Consider the following 20,187-nt stretch of genomic DNA (forward strand, 5'->3'; position numbering starts at 1 on the left):
AGACAAACGCTATCCCATGCTGCAGCAGCTGCAGCACCATCATTCTCCATTCCTCTCTCTCTTCAGTCTATAAATCCCTCGACATAGCTGTAAATTCCCTGTACAGTGCCCAGCATAGCTTTCACTGAAAATAGCTGGGAAAACAACGTTTCTGGAGCCTTATTCCATTAAAAATGTTTTTTTTTCTTCCTCTATGCACCTTCCTATTTTTCCATGGTCAACGAAGGCTGCATCCAAGCAGCCACCTGCATTCAATATCAGTCACATGGAATGCTCATAAACATCACTTCCACACTGTAATAGTTTGGTGGAAATAAGGCCAAGTGACCAAACCCCTCTATCCTTCCCACCACCACTCTCCAGGAGCATGACCTGGGAGGCTTCTGGTGCAGGACTTAGAGCTTGATCCATCCCAGTGACTGACAGCAGCAACAAGTAGCTCTCTGGGGCAGAGGACGGGGAGGGCAGGAGGGGAACTGTCTCCTGGGACTAGCTCCAGTCTGCTCCAGGGAATGTGCTAATTTTCACTCCTTTATAGTCCTTTATCTCAACCCTTCGACCTTGAGCTCAGAGGCATTATCAGCCTTAGCTAGAAAGGCAGTGTGGAGTTAACCATTGAAGTGCTGATTGTTTCTGATGCAAAGTCCTGAAGGTAAAACCACAATGAATGCAAGCAGCAAGCCAGTGGACTTTTGAGGTTTGGTGAGGACTGTTTTATTATGTTAGGAAAAATATTTTGTACTGAATAGATGGTTTTGTGAGGTACAGCTGTTTTTAAAGTCTGCATGCCCCACAAAGCTCCTGTAGACACCTCCTGTAAGAATGCCTCTTGTGTGTGTTGCTGTACGTGTATATGAACTTGTTTTTCTTAGTCACCTTTTCATCCTTATCTGGACTCAATTATTACTACCCAGAACACAGGCAGAAAGTTACTGGTCTCATGCTTTCTGTGAGGTCCCTGCTATCATGGTAACACTTAATATCTTGACTTTACAAAGCATTAATCTTAATTAATATATTGCCAGTTCTGCTACTGACTTATCAGGTGACTTTGGCCATGTCATTTAACCTGTGCATCACTTTTCATGTTCACAGAATGGGCTAAGAATACTACAGTGGGGCATCGTGGCTATTAATGAGTTATGTATGTGCTTATGTACATGTGTGTCTTGTTTGGCAACATCGGCTTCTGTGCCTTTGGTGCCTGACAAATACTATGCAAAAAAAAAAATTCTTTTTCCTTACTGGAGTGAGTTGTCCCTCCTGGAGCAGCAGTAAATGGATAGAAGCAGAATTTGTTTGCAGAATATTCCTGCAGAATCAGGTCAGTGTTCATGGAGTTAATTTGCTCGTGCCTTCAGATTGTTTTGTTTCCAGGGATTCTAAACCGTTGCCTCCAGCTGTTAATTTCCATTGACGAGGGTGATCTTTATCTGTCTAAACTAGTTAAAACCTGCTCCACTACCCGGTAGCTTTTTTTGGAGACAGCCCAATAAAGCTGAGTGCAGTGGCTGGGCACCAAAGCCTCCTGGACATCAGAAATTCCAAGCCCTACTTTTTTTTTTCCCTGATTCTCTTGTTGGAGTCCCTCCTGTTTAATGGGGCTCTTCACTTCCTCCATTTAACCCTTGTCCAAATAGGGGAATGATATTTGTATTGTAAGTGGCCAGTGAAAAATCCCTTTTAGACTAATTTATTGCTACTTTATTATTATCAGATTAAGCCTTGACATAACCTCAAAGGTACCATTTGAACAACTGAAGCACTGTTAGACTTGCACTTTGGCTCTGCTCAGTGTGCATGTTGCTTGGGATGGTTTAGTTGATGCATATTTTTAAAATGTACTCCATTTAAAGCTTGCTGTGACGTGGTGGGACTTGTAATACCTTTGGGGTCAGCAGCGCCTCTTCCTCTTCAAACATGAGATGTGCAAGTTTCTGTCTCGAGCAGATGAGGTGCAGGTTTGTTGTGTTGATGAGACAGCCACCAGATGTACCAAAGAATCTTTCCTATGATGGAATTCAAGCATAGATGTTGTCAGTACAACAGGGAACTGAAAACAACAACAAAAATTTCTGTTGTTGGTAGCACCACTACAGGGACCACGGTAGAATGTGTGCACTAATGTGGAAGTGCCTTCTCTTGCTGCTGGGGTTTCTCATAGCACATTGTTTTGGCCTGTGCTGAGCAGGAACACAAACACTATGGATGAAATGCTGATGGTCAGTTCATACTTTAGGCTCTTCCTTCTACTACTGTTAACAACAGTGGGAAAATTTCTGGCCAGAAGACCTCTCATGAAGACCCAGGATGAGCTTTAATTTGGAATGTGCCCAGGAGACATTTTCCTGTTGCTGCAGATGTTCAAGATGCTGCAGACATCCTTGCTGTCTGGGGAGTTAGACACTGCTCTCTGCAGCAAACAGCTGGATCAGTTCAGATCCAAACCCCTGTGTCTGTGTGAAAGGCTGCGTAGTCACTAAACCACCTCACAGCAATTATCAGACTATCAGAGGAGGGAAAAGGTGTGAGGAAAAGACCAGTTTAAGATGTCATTATAGGTCTTTAGCAGCTGTGTGTTATCCTATTGTTACTAATAACCTTTTAAACTTTACAAGCAATGTTTTCTTGGCATCATTCAATCATAATGACTGGGGGGTCAAATTCAGCTCTCAGTTGTGTAAATATGGGATCATTCTCTTGGCTGTCTGGTGTTATTTTGCATATGGCTTATGGTTCCTGCCCCTAAAAGCGAGGCAGAGTATTCAGTCACAGTATTTCTTGCATACCCAGCTGGTATGCAAAGCATACAGTAAACAGATGAAGAACTACTATCAAATCCATGCAATATAATTATGGTTTTATTGTCCTCTGGTTGAGATGAATGGGTTAGTCTTGTATAAATGAGAGCAGGAGTGTGCTTGTTACTTTTCGTATGTAATTCCACCAGTAGATGATGATTGGAAACTCAGGAAAATGTTTTAAAAGGGATTTTAAATAAAGAGAAAGAAATTCGATTTGGGTTAATAGAGAAAAAGAATCATTGAACAGAATAGTTGTTGCTTGAAGTAAAGCTGTCAGAAAGTCCACCCAAATGGTGAGAAAGGGAGACCTTGGCAAATCCGTGAGGAGGGAGTTGGAACTGCTGTTTCCCTTTCAACTCCCCAAAATACAAGCTTGTAAGACTCTTAAGTAAGGTTCAGTAGTTTGATATGGTAAATAAATTTATCTTGATTTCATTCTCTCTTTTCTAGCACTCTAGGTCTTTGCAGAGTTCTCAGCAGTGAAGTGACTAACTGCACTTCTTATTTTCAGGGATCTTCTGGATAATCCCACTGTGGAATGGGACACACAGCTCCTTGCTACCTTTGTGCTAAAGCATATAGAAGCCAATAACATCAACCTGGTAATGTGAAACTTTCTACAGCGTATGCAGTTTCCACATTACTTTTGAGCTAGTGTTCTAGGCTTTTTCTTTCCCTCTGAAAGCTTTCTTTGAAGTCTTTAAAGTTGGGATTTTGCTTCTGGAGTGTCTGTGAAATAGTTGAGGGTAGGGAGAAAGTGTATGTACTCATTTTGAAATATTTGCTTTATGTTTATCCATTTCTGTAGCTAGATCTTACAAAGCCACTTCTGGGTTGTAGCATCACCAACCTTCACTGAAGTAAAAGCTTCAAATTGGTTAAAAACTCTGTTGGAACTAAGGTTTGCTGTAGTAGATCTTGAGGTTTGTTAGTTGTAGCAGATCCTCTGAATAAGCCCAGCTGAATTTCAGGTCTAAAATGATACTTGAAAGCAAGTTTGCATTTTGCAGTCTAAGACTTACTGTATTTGTACAGCTTCTTTGTCTAGACAAGTAAGACATGGTCATTCTGATCCCCTTCCAAACACTTCAAACAACTGCTACAAGTTCAGAACAAATAGAATTGCCCCACTGGACAGTTAGGAAAAGGATGATGGTATAATTTGGGTGGATCTTTTCTCTCTGGAGATCTTTCATTACTTCTCAGTGAGAAATGAACAGTGGAGGAATTTTGCTTTACTAACTCCTCAAATATTTTCTACATTTTAAAGCAACCATTTTGACCCTATTGCCAGATTTCATTGATGAAGAGAGCCCATCTGGGATTTGGGTTTACATTTAGGCTTAGATTTGAGGTACATTGGCAGACATGTGTTACAGATTAGCAGGGATATAGGGGAGGATTGAAGAGTATTAAACTGAGGAGATTTCCTAGCAGTGGTATAGTTGTGGGCTTTTTTCCCCACAGAATAGAAATAAGGGCCTAAGCATGGAAAAGGTTGTGTTCTGTTCTTCTCTGTTAAACCTTACTGTGGTCAGACATGTCACTGTCACACACTGATTAGCAACAAAATTCCCAAACTCTTAAAGCCTTTTAGGAATTCACAAAACAAGAAGCCACATCTCCTGTAGCATGAGAACCCCATGAGCACAAAACCCCATCCTGCATCCAAGTTTATATTGATTCTGAAGCTAATTTTCCATTAAATTCATTATAGTTTTCCTGGACTCCTTTTATGTCTTTTGGCCCCACAAATAGATAAGTTTTCATCTCATCTGAAATCTTCTAGCACAAGAGGATTTGTGTTGCATGCTTGCATTCTTGTGGGCACTAGGACCAGTGCACCAGAATCCCAGTAGAATCTCTGAAAATACTAGAATTCCTCTAGGTGGTTTGAAAGTGTTAGAATGCAGCCTCCGAGACAGTTACACTCAAGCTGTTGGTGCAGGGGGAGGCAAGAAACTGCCACTAACAGCATGAGCTGAAAAATGAAGTGTGGGGTTTTCAAAGGAGGGAACCTGCACAGTCACTTGTGTTGTCTCTGCTGTGCTGCGGGGTCAGTGTAGCTGCAGTAACCAGGAACACTGCAGCAGGGCCCACTGCCTTCCCCTCAGCACTTCCCTGATGAACAGTGAGGACACATTACTGTAGCAGAACACAGCAGCAGTGCCGGAAGTGCCTGAAGCAGCTTCTCGTGGTAATGAACTGCTCTGCGAACTTACATTATCTTAAGTGTCCCAAGTAATCACACAGGTCTTAGATGTTTGCTATAATACCATCCATTTAGGAGCAGACCTAGTTTGCCAACAACAGCAAGGCAAGCACCTGATTACCTTTGTTGAACATTCTGCATTTTAAAACTTGAGAGCTGGCTATCTGTTACCCGCTCTTGGAGCACCTCTGCTGTCCTAAGACAGTGGCCTTGCCTTGAGAAGTAGACTGAGTCTATCTTTCAGTAATGTTGAAACTGACAGAATCGGTGTAACATGTTAGAAGAGTCTTGTCAAAACATAAGCTGACAGGGTTTCAAGTACAACAAGCTAACTCAACGGAACCAACATGATTGGAAGACGTGTATTGTTTTAGCTATCCCAGTGGGAAAACTTTCCCTATTTCTCCCTGTAGTCATAGCATAGACAATGGTATCTTTTATTTACAGAACATATGTTTCATCGGGCAGTGGGGAAGCAGGCTGCAATTCCAGCATGCATGTCCAAAAGGGAAGATTGCAAGGCACACCATGTTGTGCGTAGCTTTGTTCCATTGCATAGTTACTCATTCCCTCAATTGCCCTGGAAGTCCATGAGTAACTCAATCTTTTTGTGAGCTACAGGGACATATTTCATCCAAGCTCTACATTAAATAGTGCAGACACAGAAATTAACAGTTGGTGTACTCAAAGCCAAAACCAATTTATAGACTTTGGAAATTATTTCCTGCCTGCTGCATTTATAAGCAAGAGGCAGTGTTGCTGGGAGAGGCAGCCAGGGCTAGTCTGTCTCCATCCAGATGAGAAAGTATTCGGTATGTAAGGCTCTAGATTACAAAATCCTATTCTTCAGGATCTTAGGTTTGGTGATAGCAGATCTTGGATTAGGAGGTGACATTTAGACTGAGTTTGGGGCAGATGCACTGCCAAGAGCGGAATTCAGCAATACCGTATTTTTACAAGCTGTTTTCTGCTATGGGTTGATGAAAGCAACATCCATACAACTGTTTATGTAAGAGTCCCATTGTCTTGGGTCAGATCAAATCAGCCTAGAAAGCCAGACCTTTCTACAAAAGGCGTTCAAGTTGGAGCTTACATTTGAGAGGGTGCATTCAGCTCTCATGTTTTGGGTCTCTGTCTCTACATCCCTAAAGTTCAAGAGCTTTTGAGTGTGTGGTGTTTGTAGAGGATTTTAAATGCTTTTGCAGAACACAGGATATGGCGTGCAGCATGTGGAATTTGCTAGAGAAGGCAACAGAGCTGGGACAGGCTTTGGCATCCCTTTTCCTCCCTTACTTATGTAGCAGTCTCCTCAGGTGTGTTTCAGGGTATGTGAGCAGGAGGCCCCCAGAATCTTTCTAAGAGCTGGTGCATGCCTTACACACCTGCAGCTCAAACCCAGTGGACGCTGAGATGTTGATCATGATTGGATTTTTCCATTTTCATCCAGTTCTCCTTTCTTTTTAATCTTTAGTTTCTCTGATTTAGTAGCAACAAGAGACATCTCCAAACACACAAGAGGCTCAAAGGGCGTTTGCATGTCCCTGGTGTCTGCATGAAGTGATGCTCAAGAGGAAGGCATCACTTGATGAAAACAGAGTTGCTTGCTATGGCAGTTTATGGATGGCCCTTCTTAAAAAGGAAAGAGACCTTTCTATTCCCAGCTGTCTACTCACAAGCAGATGTGTGCTCTGTTTGAAGCACAGGGTGACACCAGGAAGAGCAAGGGAGACCCACAGCTTTGTGTGCTTTTTTTTTCTGATGCACATGGTGTGTAGTGGGAACATGGACTCCAGACCTCTCAGGAGTTTTCTCTTCTGCTAGTAATTGAGTAATTTCCTCTGTGCTCTCCCTTCTCCGGAAGGGATTTCTGGACCTGTTTGTCTTGGCTGTTGCTCTGGCTTCCACTAGTGAAAGCTCCATTTCCTGAATACCAAGGTCACCAGAAGAAAACCCAGCAACACCGACAGCAGCGGCTCCCATTTCAGAGCAGGTGTGGGGAGGGAACTCCCTCTTGCCCTACAGATTTCATTGAGCAATAATTTCCACATCAAGTATATTTACTACCCCAGCCTTTTGCTCCCAGAACTGGCTAAGCCTGTTTTTAACCCACTTTCAAGATTTTCTCATCCTGCCCTGACTGTTTGCTTGATTTCATCATCAGCCTGGTTAAGGTGATGGGTTAAAAGCAATCACACCAGCTAACTGCCCCATGCTCCCGTGTGAAAGTATCTTCAGCATGTGAGAAAGAAATTCAGATCTGTTATCAATGAAATGAATCCCTGAAGCCAGAGGAATACATTTACATGTGATTGCTGACTGCTTTAAGTCATGAGCACCACGGTGATGTTGTGGAGACAGTGTGGAAGACAGCAGACCTAGAAGCTACATAATGGATAGGTGGGACATTGCTGCTGTTTCAGAGCCAGCCACTGCATTGAGAGCGATTTCTAAAGGTGAAGATCTAGTGTTTCAAAGAGGGTATATTTGCAGATAAGGTGAATGCCATCGTGGCTAGTATGCAGATACCTCTGGAATTGTACTTCCAAATTTGTATATTTGAAGAGACAGACAATTCAGCTGCAAATGTCCTAACAGTAAATGAGACAACAACTCCATGCAATCTCTTTAGCTACTTCAGATGTTAGGCAAGAACAGCAGCTTCTATTTCAAAATAGATGTAGAGAAGGAAAACCTCCAAAGGTGTTTCTGACAGAGAATTTCCATATCAATAATGTTTCCTAACCCAGCCCTGTGCTCCCACTGTTGGCCTGAGCCAGTTTTGTCGAAACAATGATTAGCTTATTTAGTCTCCTCACTGTAGTCTCTTATCTTGGTCTTCTGGTTTGTCCTCTTGTACCTCCATAGAAGGAAAAATGTGTGTTTTGGCTTGCCTGGGGTTTTTAGTTTGGTTTCCTAAGGAAACAAGAATAATGTAATTGTATTTATGTGTGTGCACATCATGTTTCAAAATACTTTAGAGCCCATTGGCTAATTTTAACCGCATTTGCCAGCAGGGTGGTAGTCTTAAAAATGTTCTGTTTGTACAGGTTACATGAAAATAAATGACCAGCAGAAGAGACAAACCCTCTCTCTGTCCCCTTTCAGTAAAAAAGGTTTAGCGCAAGTCCAGCCCTTGGCAGACTCACACTATTATTCACCTGCATAGGAATTTATTCTGCCTGCAATGAGTGGGGTACATTGTCATCTTAGGGAAGTACCATTTTAGGTAGGAATTACTTCAGAGCATGTGTTTTCTTATCTGTAAAATACAGGGTGCTCTGCTCGTTCCCTCAGCTGTGCAGGATTTAATAATGCCTTTCCCAGATGAGCTACTCCAAAAGCTGATATCCTTAGGGGGACTTAGCACCATGCCAGGCCATGGCTGGCATGCTGTCCCTGCAGAGAGCCTCTCAGGTAATGCAGTTGTACAGCAAAAGCAGCCAAAGCTGAAAACATACTTTTTCTCCTTTATAAAATAGGGGTTGACCAGAAAATACTTACATGAACCTGAACAAAACCAAACTGAGTCCCCCCACTTCCTGCCAGCCATGAATAACCCCCCTGCTTGGTGGCAGCATTATTATAGCCACTGGACAAAGCAGAGAGTCTAACTGGACTTGTCCTAGGTGGATGGGTTTATGAGCAGGCTGGGCTGGAGTTGGTGGTTTTGGGAGTATTTCTTATCTCTGTCTTTGTGTTTCCTCTCCCTCTTTACACAATATCCCCTGTGTTTGAGAGGGCCTCTCCTGTTGGAGGGTGGAGTAGCACGTTGCAGGACGGGCAGGGCGGCTTTTGATCTTGCCTTGATCTTTAACCCAGTGCTTCAGGCCCTGCATATAAAATAGATTTTGAGAATGGAGCTGTGGTGAGTAAGCAAGGCAGTAGCATTTCCTTCCCTGAAGAGAGAACAAGTTGGCAAGGAAGCAGACATTGATTGAAACGTGGGGAGGTTATGATTTCTTCCTGGCCATGGAGAAGGGAACTGTGGAGAGCTCTGCTTCTTGGCCTCTCCCAGAGCAAAAACCTAACTTTAGACTGTCCAAGGACAGTCACTTTTGCCTTCTGGGAAGCCTACCAGCACACGTACCGTATCTGCTCTGCACTTTGTGCTGCCAATTAGTCTTCTGTGTTGGAAGTTGGAGCCTTTAAGTACTTGACAGTACTGTGCAGAGGGAGCCCTTGGGGTGGATGGTTCACCCCTGACACATCACTGGTAGGTCTGAGGGCAGGGAGCCAAGGGTATTCTGTGCTTTGGAGAGTGACTTGTTAGTGCTGTGTTCACACATTACTTCTGCATTATGAAGTTCCCATTGCTCCCTCCAGAGAAGCAATAAACAATATGATCTTCTCGTGCAGTAAAAAGACCAGCTTAATGATGCAAAAAGTGCAGTCAGCTGAATCTTTAAAAAGACTGATTCGTATCAGAGTATTTTATCACTGTGTTATTCTGTGAGGAAGCCTTGTTGCAATCAGGACAGTAGAACATGATTGTATTGCTCTTGTAAAGCAATTCATGGTGCAACAAACTATCATTCCACCCTGTAATGCTCAGGCATTCTGATATGTTCTCATATCCAGGAGAGAGTGATTCACAGAGCGGGACCTCTTGGGTCAGGAACAAGTTTGCAACTGATCACTTTGAAAGTAACCTTTTGGCCTGGTAATAAGTACCAAGTGCATCCTGCCAGTGGGAACAGGGTATTTGTCATCTTTTTGTTGTTTAAGCTGTTAGATCATGTAGTCATCTAGGTCGAGAGAGTCTTGTTTGTTTATTTCTGTAGCATGAGTTCACACACAAGGCCTCATTGTGCAATACAAAAGCAACTCTTTGGATACAATGGGCTGGGACAGTGCTATTTGAGATGTCGAAGTTGGTGACTGCACAGTTTCCTTCTTCAAAATGGTTATTGTTCTGTGGTTTTATTGCAGGTGGTAACCTTTGACGCGGGAGGAGTGAGTGGTCATGCAAACCACATTTCTCTTTACACTGCTTTAAGGTACAGTGTTCTGCATGCTTCACTGAATGCCTTGCTATAGTGTTACAGAGTGAACATGGATGTTTGGGTGTAAGCAGAAAGCTAATAGCTACAGCTAAAACCAGTATGAGGTTCACTGATATAACTGAGTGGCAGGCTAGGGCACATGATACTACTTGGAGAAACTCTCACAGCTCTGCAAATGACCTACAGCATCCTTTATTATTCCATCTGCTGGTGCTTTGCCAGTCTTCCTTTCACTGGGCCCTCTTTGCTCTTCCTGTCCTTGATCCCACTAAAATATGCCACAGATCACATTGCACTTCTGGTTTGAGGAGTGTGTGTGAATAGCTGATGCCTGAGCTGGTGGTAGTTGGATTTTGGAATGTTCTACACTATTGTTCCAGAGGATGTTGCCATCCTATCCAGGTACCTGGATTTACCTCTCTGACCCAATGACGTTGGTCCTTCATTGGAGCTATCCCTATTTAGTGCTCTTCCTAAGTCAGTTCCTTCTTTCACCACTTTATTTGTTACATTCTGAGAACTTCTGTCTCTGTGCTGTGATCTGGAAGGTTGCTAGACAAAAATACCTTGTATTAAGATCACCCAAATTTTGCAGACAAGACAGCTACTGTGTTTTAGTTAACCCTATACTCACTCAGGCCTCATTGTGTCGTAGAGAGATCTCCTCCAGAGCTGCCCCTGCCTTTCTCAGGCATGAGAAGAACTCTTTGCAAGTATATCTTGTATTTTTAGCACCCATTTGTTTTCTGAATCATCTGTGCAATTCCAATAACTCTCTGGCTTTTCTTGCTAACAACATCACAGTGATTTGCCTTTCCTACTTGCCTAGAGAAAGCTGCGGTGCCACAGAACCCGTACTCTGACCTACTGAGCCGCTCTGGGAAGATGCTGAAAGTCTTTGATGCTATCTGATGGCTGGAATTCAGTGTTAGAGGGGATCATGGCTTTTCCCAGCAACTTCTGAAATACTCTCACAGAAGGCAAAGGGGTGGGGTTAAAGCAAACTGCTTGTTTGTTTGGGCTAAGCAGGGAGATGCTTTCCAGCACAGTGTTATTTGAGGAGTGAGGAACAGAGGTTGATGACCAATGCTCACCCCATTGGCACAGAGGGACCAGAGAGCTTCCAGCTGCCTGGACTTCTGCTCAGTCAATTGCTGTATGCCCTGCAAATAGGAATGGAGGGTGGATTGCTAGGTGTCCCTCTAAACCCCAAAGAGATACGGGGAAAACAAGCTAGCAGCTGAATTATGTATGAGAAAGTTAAGGAAAACTCTCAATTTTGATCCCAGCTATACTGTTTTCTCACTTTGTGGCTGTGCAGAAATCACTTTCCCACCTCATGCTGTAGGTTGCCCGTGTGTGCAAGCCCCTTGAGCTCAGGCCTTTATATTAGTCCTTAGCCTACAGCAGAACATTATCCTGGGCTGATGAAATATGTTGATAGGGACATCAAAGTATAAGCAGGCTCTCATTAACTAAGGGCTGGTTTGCGTCTTGTCTCTATCCCAGTCCTGAATCAGCAGAAATAAGCATGGTGGCCCAGTCGTCTGCATGTGGCAGGAGTGATGCTGTGGCCACTGAAAGGTTAAGTTTATTTTTAGTGGCTTGCTTGCCCTCATTATTTTTCAGTTTGTGCTCTGGAGGAAGTAGAGCGTGACTGCGTCACTCCTGATTTCCAGTGCCCTGATGAGTTCTCACATATTGGCCAGTACAGGCAGTGCTGGGAGCATATGCTGAGGCTCCCCACATCCCTCCCTGCCAGCAGGGCTTTGCCAAGCAGTGGTTGCTGCCCCTGGGGCCCCAGTGCTACATGGCAAGAAAAAGGCAAATGAACTCTCCCATCCAGGTATTGTGTGCAATCTATTTATTAACCATCTTTAAACAAGGCCTGCAGGGTTCTGCCTCCACTGTGGCTGTAAGTGGAAAGGGTGAAGCAGAGGGCTGGTGCAGTGATCCTCAGCTCTTTTGGATGCTCCCAATCAATGGGAGAGACTTGTGCCCACCACCTCAATGATTACTGTCTGCAAGAGCAGGGGTAGGACAGGCTGTATGACCCATCCCACAACTCCTTGCTTCAGGAGGTGCAAATTAGTGAATGGCTTCAAGGAACAGAACAGTTCAGGCAATGGTCATAGCTGGGCAGATGCTCAGTATTACCTGCTAAGGGCATAAGTACTCTTTCTAGTGTCTGGAATAGAGGTTATGTTCAAAGGAGCAGGAACCATTCAGAAGAAATGTGCCCTTCCCCTTGGAGAAACTTTCCTCCTGACAGCTTGCAGGGAGTCCAGCTGTTGCTGTGTGTCTGGGCTTCAGATCTGGGAGGAACTGTGAAATGCCAAGGTCTGAGGTTGGATTTTTATTTCTGCAAGGGACAAATAAGAAAAAGGCAGGATGGGAGAGGAGCACAAATGGCTGTTTGATTTCGGTCTCCCCTGGGAGTGGGAGTTCTGGCTTCCAGACAGGAAAAAAACCCCAACAACCCAAACCCAAGAAAATCCCATTGTAGAAAAGAAGGGTGAATTGGAAGCAATCCTCTCTAGCTCTGCTTCTTTCCTTGTCACCTTGGATTTGGCAGCATCATTCTCTCTTATCACCCAAAATAGGAGTTTTGTCTGTGGCCAAGAGAGGCTGAATCCTTTACATGTGTCTACAAGTAAGTGCAGGTCTTGAGTGACATCAAGGTCACTTTACTCCCCTCTCAGCACTTGGCCAGTCACCGGGCACTACAGCAATAAGCATGGTAAACACTGTGTGACAGGAATATTTGAGAATCTCTTTCCTGCACTTTGAAATGACAGTGTTTGCACTGAGATCACATGTAATATCCAGGTGGTTTAGTTTTGCATGAGTCATTGTGCATTTTGATTTTAAACAAGCCCTCTTGCCCAGTAGCCTGGCAAACGGGGGCCTGCTGGTTTTGTTGTTTGCTTGCTTGCTTAGGGTGGAGAGGAATGGTCTTTGTGAGGAGGAGGAAGGATTGTACCGCTTCTTTTCTTCAGTGAGCTATCAAATCCACTTCATCCCAGCTAGAACAGAAAAGAATAGTCCTTGTCTGCTTAGGGCAGAGCAAACTGAGTGGAAAATAGGAGCTGCTATATTTAACCACTGTGCATTATGTTGTTATAGCAACTGCATCCATAAAACTTATATCAGTGATGCCATATAAAAAGCTACATCAAAGAATCATTAGCTGAGCCTGTTCTCCTCAATTCCATTTGGAAAACACCTCTCGGTCCTGCAGGATGTTTCTTAACATTCACCAACTCGGTGGTAAGTTGTAAATGAGACTGTGCAGAGCTAATATTTGGGAGCTTACTGCTTTATCACCCTTGAGCTGATTATGATGCTGCTGGAGTGCCACTGATGGCTTATTGCACTTGCCTGTCACAGCCTGACTACTGAATGCCCCATTTTTTAATGCCATGGGATGTGGCATGGAGCAGAAGGGTTGCACTGAGGCTCCCTGGAAGAGGAGGGTTGATTAAATGCTGTTTTCAAAGAAGTATATTGGAACAACGAACAGTGCATTGTCCAGTCCAATCCCACAGACTCAGTGGGTACAGTTCTCAAAAGCCACCAGCTGCATTACATCCCAACAAAGCACAGTTCATGTGTTGAATTTCCAAGGCCAGATCTTTAAGGATGTGTTGAGGAAGCTGGTTTCAGGGTAATTACCTTGATGATGGCGAATGGTGTCCCATCTGCCATTTTTATTTGATGCCTTCTTACAGTGTGGAGCTAGAATGGGACTCTGATCTTTCACTCCAGCATCTGTAGCCCATGCATTTCAAATGAACGGTATCTCATTTATGTTTGTAAAGCAGGGTGCTGGTTTTATTTCTCTTGCCTTTTCCCAGAAATTATTTCTCTTTCTTGGAAAAGGATTTCCCTTGTCACTGGGGTGTTTGTTCAGGATTGTTTAGCCCCTGCTGAAGTTCTAGGTTCCCTGCGAAGTAGAGAGTTGAAGAAATAACAGGTTCCAGTATCTTATGTTTCAGCCTGTCCTGTCACATTCCAGCTCACTTCTGGTGCTTCATTTTACTGATTTTAAATGTCCCAGGGGGAACTGAGGAGTGGTGGCTGTGACTGCACCCAGACTGTCCCTGTAAGACCAAGACAGAACAGTCCTCCTTAGTTTATCCTTTGATGCTGTCCCTTCCTGTCGGAGGACTGCCCCATGCCTGGCACACATCCCATAGCTGGGTATGTTGTCCTAGATTTCACCTTGTTGCTTCACCCCTGCTCTCTCCTTCCTTAACTTGATGAAGTTCATTCATGACAGTGCCCTTCCATCATACTGTTGAGAGCCATTAGGATAAAGCTGAGCACAGGGCACCAGCATTGCAGGGATTCCCTTCCAGAGATGTTTTGTTCCCCAGAGAAACAGCATCAAGGAATGTCCTTCCCATCCTCACTAGGCTACTGGTGGAGCAGTGGCACTGCACCTTCTCCCTGGCATTGCAGGGACCAAAGCAGAGAGCCACAGAGCAGCTCTGTCAACTGGAAGATCTCTGAATCACCACCTTCCTTTCTGACTGGCAGAACCATCGTTAGCCACTGCAACACACGTGAGTACAGAGTGCCTCAATAGTGTTTTACAAACTGCATGTTGCTACACAGTGTAGTTCAGGGTGCATGGAAATGGAGCCAGAAAGTCCGGTTAGGGAGGGAGGAGGCGTTCCAGATAGCAAACATTCAACATCTGGCATGTATATCCTTCTAATGTCTCTGTGATTCCTGGGAGACTGGCTGTTCTTCCTCCTTCACATCTGTTTCATCAGATTAATTGGGCAGATTAGAGGTTAGGATCCTAATGGAGCCCCAATGCATCTTTAGGACATCCGTTCTTTGCCATGCTTTTCAGAATTGTATTTCCCCAGTGCTCTGCAGCAGCCAGTTCAGTGAAGAGTTTTGCCTTTGGCCAGGGGATACTATTTGGAGAGTGAAGTCATTGATTTCAGTGAACAATTTCTCATCAAACAGAACATCACCAAAACTATAATCCATCCACCAGTGTGTCAGTCCTGCTCCTCCTCCTCCCTAGAGGAGTTCTGTGTTCCTCAAGACTGAGTTTTCAGCTCCATCTTGACTTGTTCTTTCATACCATCATGGGGTGGTATCAGTGGTCAGTGCCTTTTAGGAACTAGCCCACTCTGCTGACATCTTCCCTTAAGGATGACTGAGTAAAGATGGAATTTGGGAGCTAGCTCAGTCCTGCAGTTTGCAGGATGAGGGCTGTTGGGCCATTTCAGTTTTTCTCCTGAGCAGATGGAGCCGATGGCTACAGACAGCAAAATCTTTCAAAGCAGCTGGTCCTTGAGGGAGGAGCTGGTGCTGAGTCCTTGCAGTGCAGAAATGGTAGGTGCCTTCAGACATCTCACAGCCTTTTGAAGCTCTTCATTGCAGAGAGTCTCGCTTTCCTTCGCATGTGGATCTGAACCTACCACAGGCATAATAAAGAGTGTGCAGTGAGAGGTGCCCTGTAATCAGCTGGTCTCTGGCACTTGGTGGGTAGGTGGGAACAAGCCACTTGGATCACTTCATGTTTAAAAAGAATTTATAAAAAGTCTTCCCAGAAAAAAAAAACAACAACCCAAACCCACATGGAAATAACTCCTGAAAAAGAGCCTGTTTGTGTTTGACTTTGAGATTTGGTGCCAAACTCTTCCATTTCACCCAAACCACAGCAAGTCCAATCTATAAAACAACATTCCCAAAATGGCAACAACAGAGAGCTGCAACCTCTCCCCTACTTGGAAGTGTCCCACAGAGACGGTTCCAGCAGGGTGGAGATGGGAGCTGAAGATTGATTTGGGAAAGCATTAGCCAGTTTTATGAACGTGTGCAGGAGGTAGAGTTACGTGTTTCTTTCTCTCTCTTTCTGCAACCACAGTTCATTGCCATCTCTTGCCTGAGCAATACAACAAGCAAGGCTGCAATTCCTCTGGAGCATTTCGGCTGGGTGGAGCCCATTCCCATAGCTCTGTGCTCAGCCTTGCCGAGTACTGAAGTGTTTGGCTCAGGACAAAAACCAGGAGGAGAGAAACAGTTTCCTCATGTCTGTTCTTCCAGATCAGTGACAGGGCTGCCTGGCAACAGCATTGAGCACCTTTCAGTAACCAGAATACAGTTTTATGTCTCCCCGAACCTTTATACAAACACAAACTCCTGAATCTGCTGCTGCATCAAACTTTCGTACTGAAGATGCTCTCTGCTCCTGCTATCTCCTTGGTTCTGGTGGCCAGGAATGGTTATTATTAGCTCACTCGTGGAGCAGCTCTTCACGTCCTCTAATTTGCTGTCAGTGCTTTGAAGGTCCCTCTATGGCAGAGCAGCACACCCAGAACAGACACTAGGGCTTGGATAGTTGACCAAATTTCACAACCACTCACTGCTTTATCTCTCCAAGCTTGTTTTAAAAAGTTCCCACCCTGCTAGCTGTACCAAGTGCTGAATCACTTCTTTGGGTGGCCAGATTCAAGTTGTGGGGGAAGAAACTTCTGGCAGAAGAGCAGAGCAGACATTAGTGGAGACGCTTAAACTTTCCTCCCTGCCTCCACCACCCCTGCAAAATTGCTGGTAATATTTACAAGGCGACATTTAACAGTCTTTGACAGAACAGTAGGACTTGAGTAGTGGGGTAGAGGTGGCCAAGTCAGTATTACAAGGCCATTGTTTAGTAGAAAAGGGTATTGCTTGCAGATCTTTGGCTCTGGAGAAGAAGAGACCATTGGCAGGAGAAGAATCTATTTAAGGCATGTGTTTTCTGGTGGCTCTTTGAGGTCAGCCGTGACCTGCATTTCTGGCTTGACTCTTGCTTTGAATTGCTTTGGCTATTCATTACTCCCTGCTTCCTATTTTGTCTACACCTGTGTAGCTAATCCTTTTCCTTGAACTTAACCAATAGCTAGAGATAATCCCAGTTTGAAAGTGACTGAGAAACGTATAATGTATGTTTTATCCTGGTTGATTTACACATGAACTGTCACATTGCCCGTCGTTAAATACACCACTACGAGATGATAACAATCTCTTTAAATATTACACAGGGTTAAACAACTTTTCTTTTTTTATTTCCTTTCTCCTTTTGGCAAATGTTCCATTGTTTGGATGTTTTTCTCTATGAAAGAGCTGGCCGGGGTGTGGGACAGCTCTGAGTGCCACCTGCTGGACACCGTCTTCCTCCCATCCCCACCATGGGCCAGATCTGGAGGTGATGCAAATGGTGACGTGAGCTTAAATGCTCCGAAGCCATGAACCACAGGCTAGAGTAGGGAAAACATGAGAATTAAATGACGCTAATACCTCTAATGCCTTCACCGTATCAGGACCATTTCCTTACATTTCTTGATGGAAGTACCATCACTGCTCACGTCCCCTGCTGTGATCCTCTCACTCTCTTTCCAAGGGATGCGTTTTTGCTTCAAAGACTATACAGAATCACAGAATCAGAGTGGTTTATGTTGGAAGTGACCTTAAAGCTCCTCCAGCTCCAACCCCCTGTCATGGGCGGGGACACCTTCCACTAGAGCAGGTTGCTCCAAGCCCCTGTGTCCAACCTGGCCTTGAACACTGCCAGGGATGGGGCAGCCACAGCTTCTCTGGGCACCCTGTGCCAGCGCCTCAGCAACCTCACAGGGAAGAGCTTCTGCCTCAGAGCTCATCTCAGTCTCCCCTCTGGCAGGTTAAAGCCATTACCTCTCATCTTCTCACTACATGCCCTTGTAAGAAGTCCCTCTCTAGGACAAAGTCATGAAAGGATCAAAGTCTTAGTGAGCTAGAAGTCAGAGCAGCTTCTCCAATGTCCCACTGCCAGCAAGGGTTAGAAAGAAAGAAGCTGGTCCCCAAACAGGAGCTACAGCTGAGGCAATGTCCCTCATCAGCAGGCACGAGGCTTTGAAGAGCCTTGCCAAGGTGAATAACCTTTGGCAGCCTCTTGCAGTTTCCCTTAGTGCAACATGAGATGTTTGAGAGCGAGTTGGATTTATGGAGCTTGTTTGTGCTGTGTCCCAGTAGCCAGGGTAAGGAAAGTAATGGCAGAATTGTGTGAGGAATGAGGCTTATATTGCCTGACATGTGCATTCAGTGTTAGCTCCTGAACCTTCCTGTAAGAAAAGCCATTGTAAACGTGTATGTATTGGTAAGAGAAAAGGGTTGATTCACCATACAGAGCAAACTCAGGATTTGAATGACCTGACTGAGTGTTTACCCCTATGTATCTTCATTCACAGGTACCTGCATTCAGAGCGGAAGTTACCTGAAGGTATGTGACACTGCTTCATGCCTGCAGGCTCATGGATGTGTAATCCTTTACATGAATGTTCTGTCCAGGCTTTCATCTGCCTAACTGACCTCTACTTGCAATGCACATGAAACCTGCAGCTGAACTTTTGCTTGCTCTTTTATCTGCCTGCAGTTTTTCACCAGCTCAGGCTTCTCTGCAGTCATTTTTCTGTCCTTTGGGGTTGTCCTGTCTCAGCCTTTTGTTGTCTTGCATGCTCATGAGTGCTGTTTCCAGGTCTCTCACCTCAGTCCCAGAGGTTTTTCATGCAGTTTTTTTTGTGTGTGTGTTACAAGGCCCTCAGAAATCATTACCAGCTCAGCCCAGAATGGTTGCGTGTACAAGCTTCCATCAAAATGTGGTCAGTATGGGAAAGGTACCTGAAATCTTCATCGGCAGAACAAATTGTGCATGGCTTCTTCTGTGTGTAAACCAGCATGTCTGAGAAACTGTACAAGGAGGGAAACGAAAGAAGCAAAGTAGAGAAGCAGGTTGCTCCTGCCCCCCTTTTCTAGCTACTGTCCCAGAGCAGATCTGCAGCCCTTATCTCTAGCAAACAGTGTCTGACTCGGGAACAAATCTGTGGAACTAGTTTTAAGCATAAAGCTGCCAGCTGTTTGGACAGCATAGGAAGGTGGCTCAGCCAGGCCCACCCAGTCAACCTCCTGCTCCCTCAGCAGGCATCCAAGCTGTGTTTCTTTACTGCTAATTCTCAAAGCATTGTAGGATTTGAATGTGTCACAGCAAATCAGTTTTAATGCCCTGCTAGCAGCAAATTGCAGACTGAGATGTGATGGAGAAAGTGTAAGCCAAGATGGCAGAATGCCCTTTAACTGAGTTCTGACTGCAGCCTTTTCAATTCCCCCCATCTATGAAAAAGAAGTATCAACGCCAACCTCTTTCCTAGGACCTTTCCTTTGTTCAGCTTTGGGATGCAGGAAAGTGCTCTGTCTGTGCTGTGTGCAGTACAGAGAAAGAACAAGGAACTGCAGTGCTAGATGTCAGGCCTTATCTAGACTGAACCACATTCATGTGCTGTTCATGCAGGTTTGTTAGATACACTGTGGTCCTGAATATGGGCTGTGCCTCAGATTAGTTCAGGTTTGAAACAGACCTGTGTATAGACATTCCCATTTCTCTAGCAGCATGAAGAAACTCCTGAAGCTATGTGAAAGCTTTGCTGCTCTGATTACATCACATCTGACATGACCTACAAATGCCAAAGGAACGGGGAGCTCCCATGCTGCTGCTTACGCTAAGCCTTTCCAAATATAGTTCCAGTCTCATTGAAATTCCCAGTATTTATAATTCGATCTGGCAGGCATGCAGGGCTGTGCATCCGAGGGGCTTAATGAAACAAGAGTGATGCTGGGACTGAGGCTGCCTGGATAGAGCTGAAAGGCGTGTTCAGGCCATGGAAATGTGCTGCTTTCCTGCTGGGAAGAGGGAACTGTTTGTGGGTGAGCTTGTGTAAGCCCACGTGATCAGGGAATCCACAGAAAATCTCCCTACAAATGCGAAAGCCAGCTAAGCCTTGCACTGCCTCAGTGATATGCAAATGAGCACCCTAAATATCCTGCTTTGCTTTCTAATGCCAGCATAAACACAACAGGGTTTTTATAATCTGTAATCAAGTTCTCCAGCCCAGGCACAAGCACAGAGGCTTGTTTTAAGAAGCTGGACAGCTGCTGGATGTGCATCCACCCCTGCTACTGGCCCCATCCAGCTACAATGAGTGCTTTTCCAAAAGAATCGGTGTGCTAACGTCTGTCAGGAGCAGGGCAAGCCTTTAGCACCCACAGATCTGCTACTGATCTTCTCATTCTAGGCATGCTTGCTGCATAAGTGATTTGGAAGTAGAAAGCCAAGCCGAACAGGCTGTGAGCT

At 44.7% G+C, this 20,187-nt stretch overlaps 1 protein-coding gene across 1 annotated transcript in view; it reads left to right on the forward strand.

The window, feature by feature from the left end:
• Window positions 1-20,187, forward strand: part of PIGL (phosphatidylinositol glycan anchor biosynthesis, class L) — a gene marked incomplete at its 5' end in the record, with an annotated part of 53,505 nt that overhangs the window by 29,896 nt on the left and 3,422 nt on the right. The window contains 3 exons of the mRNA XM_010015328.1: window positions 3,316-3,406; window positions 9,946-10,013; window positions 18,251-18,282. Coding sequence (XP_010013630.1) covers window positions 3,316-3,406; window positions 9,946-10,013; window positions 18,251-18,282 — 191 coding nt within the window. The remainder of the gene's footprint in view (window positions 1-3,315; window positions 3,407-9,945; window positions 10,014-18,250; window positions 18,283-20,187) is intronic.

This window comes from Nestor notabilis, unplaced genomic scaffold (genome assembly GCF_000696875.1).
Source record: "Nestor notabilis isolate BGI_N333 unplaced genomic scaffold, ASM69687v1 scaffold30595, whole genome shotgun sequence".
NCBI classification, from domain to species: Eukaryota; Metazoa; Chordata; class Aves; order Psittaciformes; family Psittacidae; genus Nestor; species Nestor notabilis.